The 3074-nt window shown below is 44.8% G+C and overlaps 1 protein-coding gene across 1 annotated transcript; it reads right to left on the bottom strand.

The window, feature by feature from the left end:
• Window positions 1-562: 562 nt before the first annotated feature.
• LOC120970846 (protein FAR1-RELATED SEQUENCE 5-like) lies at window positions 563-2008 on the bottom strand. The gene has a single exon (XM_073505399.1). The coding sequence runs from the start codon at window positions 2006-2008 to the stop codon at window positions 563-565; it is 1446 nt and encodes a 481-aa protein (XP_073361500.1).
• Window positions 2009-3074: the final 1066 nt, after the last annotated feature.

Genomic DNA, 3074 nt, shown 5'->3' with positions numbered 1-3074 from the left:
ACATGGCAACTACAGTTCATTAAACATGGAAACTATAGTTCATTTAAACATGGCAACTACATAACAACTTCAATTTGGCATTTGCATTCCATACCATCATGGCCAGTGGAATTTACATTTCATGAAATATGGCAAATACACTTCATTAACACATGGCAACTGCAGTTCATCAAACATGGCAACTGCAGTTAAGCAAACATGGTAACTGCAGTTGAGTGAACGTGGCAAACTGCAGTTCATTAAGCATGGCAAACTGTAGTTCGTTAAGAACGGCAACTACATATCATGTTTACTCTGTGCCTAATGGCTACTTTTCAACACAATCATCATTTTCAAATAAGCATTTCAACTGCATTGCATTCTACATGGCACCTGGTACCTACATGATCTGTGCAAATAAGATTGTAACACAACTGACTTACTTGTTAAAAATCATGTTGGTGTATATCTTGCTCATCTGCCTCTCCATTGGTAAATACGTTAGCAGTTTTGGCTGCTTGAGCGCGGTGTTTGCTTCTTGCTGTAGCTCGGATCCCAGTATTTTTTGTTGCAAAGCGGTGTACTACTTGGCAAACTGTAGCAATGAGTTGCCAGGGCTCACGTACCGCTTCAAAACAGCATTGAACCCCTCACTGCACTGTGTAGTCTGCAGAAACGGGAAGAAGCACTGCATGAAGTAGGCCGGCACCCAGTACATTCGCTTCTCCCACAAGCTAGCAAGCGTCTGGTGGTCTTGGACTTGATATGTTTCAACCATAGCCATCCAGCTCCTTTCAAACTCCTCCACCATCAAGCTGTGGTCCACGCACAGCTCGAATGCCTTGTGCAGGTCTAGACGGTCAGCAAAGAACGGTCCTAGTGTCTCCTCAGCCTTCTTTATAATGTGCCACATGTAGTGCCTGTGCACTGCCAACGGAAAGACCTCCTTTATGCCTGCACGCATGCTAAAATCCTGCTTTGTTATTATGTTCATCGGAGCAAGTCCACCCATGCGCTCCAAGAAGGTCTTGAACAGCCAAACGTACCCATCCGTGTCTTCGTTCCGAACGAGCCCGCATCCGAACTGCAATGACTGATTGTGGTTATTTATTCCTATGAATGGAGCGCATGGCATCTTGTACATATTAGTGAGATATGTCGCGTCGAAAGAAATGTAGTCTCGGAAATGTTTGTAGGCTCTTCTTGCAGCACCATCCACCCAATACATGTTCCTGACACGGTCCTCATCGTCCAATCTTATCCTATAGAAGAAATCTTGATCTTCTTTAGCTTTCTCATCGAAGTAGGCTATCGTGTCTTCTATGTCAGCCAACTTGCTTTCTCTATGGTACTTTGCCTTTAGGTTTGTGACGTCTGCTGGTAGGTAGCGCATGCTACTCAGAGACCCCTTTTTGCTGTGGATGAGGGAGAGTATCTGCACCATTCTTGATGGACCGACGTTACAATCATGTAGCAGCTTTATGAATTTCTTCTCGAGGGGGGTGAATCCTCTGTGGGCAGTCAGAAATTTTACCAGGCCAAACTTCTTTATTAGCTTTTGGTTGTGCTCGTCAAAATATTCAGTGACCACCCACTGTGCTCCATCTACGTTCAGCTTACACCGGACAGGGCATTCCGTCTTGACAATGATACCTCTCTTTCGTTCCGGAACGACAGGCGCATCACCTTTGCCCTTCTTGTTTCTTCGTGCCTTGTAGCACCTCATCTCACCTCTGCTGTACTCGTTAGTTTTTTTAATTTTCCTATGGTATTCGGTGTTGACCGCAAACCCATGGAACTTTGCATATGTCTGGTAGAATTCCTTTGCATCGGCAAACGAATCAAATCTCTGCCCAAGATACGGTGGCTGGGGTACCATGATTTCTGATTGCCCACCATCTTCATCCCCTTGTGCTTCATCATCGGTTTCATCATTCACTTCAGTATCGGCGGCTGTTTCACTTGCTTGAGTGTTGCTTGTGCTGGTGTGCACATGTGTGCTTGTCGGTATTGCTGGCATGATTGCCATTTTCGACACTGACTCGGCATTGTTTGTGGCAGGAGTGTTGGCTGGCTGGTGGAACGCGTCTTCCCTGCGCTCAGAGCTCCCCACAGTAGATGTCCCTGCACCGTTGTTAATTGTAGTTGAAGGTCCTCCATTAAAAAATCAGGTACGAGCGTGAGATTTTGCTTGAATGTCATGTGTATCGTAAGGGAGTACAGCAACTGCATGTGATTTTGCATGACATCATTTCACACAGCAAGTCGTGAATCTGCATATGGCCATGCATGGCAACTGTAATTCTCCAGTAATGGCAGCTACAGTCCAACCACATGGCAACTACAGTTGCCAACACATGGCAACCAGCGTCTTTTAGCTTCAGAACTTGTAGCATATAGCAATGGCAGAAATAGTCCAACACACATAGCAACTACTGTTGCCCACACATGGCAACCAGCTTCTTTCAGCATCAGAACTTGGAGCACATAGCAATGGCAGATACAGTCCAACATACATGCCAACTACTGTTGGCAACACATGGCAACCAGTATACTCTAGCATCAAAACTTGTATTCTAGGCTTGAGCTCAATACGCAAATGTGAACAATCATGAATGTTGCACACACTCTTATAGCAATTGGCAAATCCCGAAGACAATATACGACTCTTTTGCACATGACCACTTGGTAGCATTTTTTGTTTGTTTTTTCCACCACCACCGTTACAAATCTACTTTTCTTCACATGCTATTCCCCACAAAAGCAAATGCAATACTGTTTTCTGTTTTCACTTTTTTTTACCTTCTTGTGCCGCATGTGCCGATCTTGTGTGGTTTGTCATTCCAATTTGATGTGCTCTATCTGCAATAGTGCTTTCCTGCAACTGTGAAGCTTGCCATGAGATGTTTGCCGATGTGGTTCCACCGTAACAACCTGCGATCATGGTAGCAGTTGGTCATTGCATGGCAACTGTAGTTTGTTCAACATGGCACATGTAGTGGTCCAACCATGCCACACAGATTTGTTCACACTTGTCATCCACGGTGGTTTAGACATTGCAGTCACATTTGATTATACATGGCAACTACAGTTGT

This window comes from Aegilops tauschii, chromosome 1 (genome assembly GCF_002575655.3).
Source record: "Aegilops tauschii subsp. strangulata cultivar AL8/78 chromosome 1, Aet v6.0, whole genome shotgun sequence".
NCBI classification, from domain to species: Eukaryota; Viridiplantae; Streptophyta; class Magnoliopsida; order Poales; family Poaceae; genus Aegilops; species Aegilops tauschii.
The sequence above is the reverse complement of the archived record's forward strand: the minus strand, read 5'-3'. Positions and strand labels throughout refer to the sequence as shown.

Excerpts from the sequence above, each read along its gene's own strand:
- LOC120970846 (XM_073505399.1), bottom strand. The coding sequence starts at position 2,008 with ATGGCAATCATGCCAGCAATACCGACAAGCACACATGTGCACACCAGC.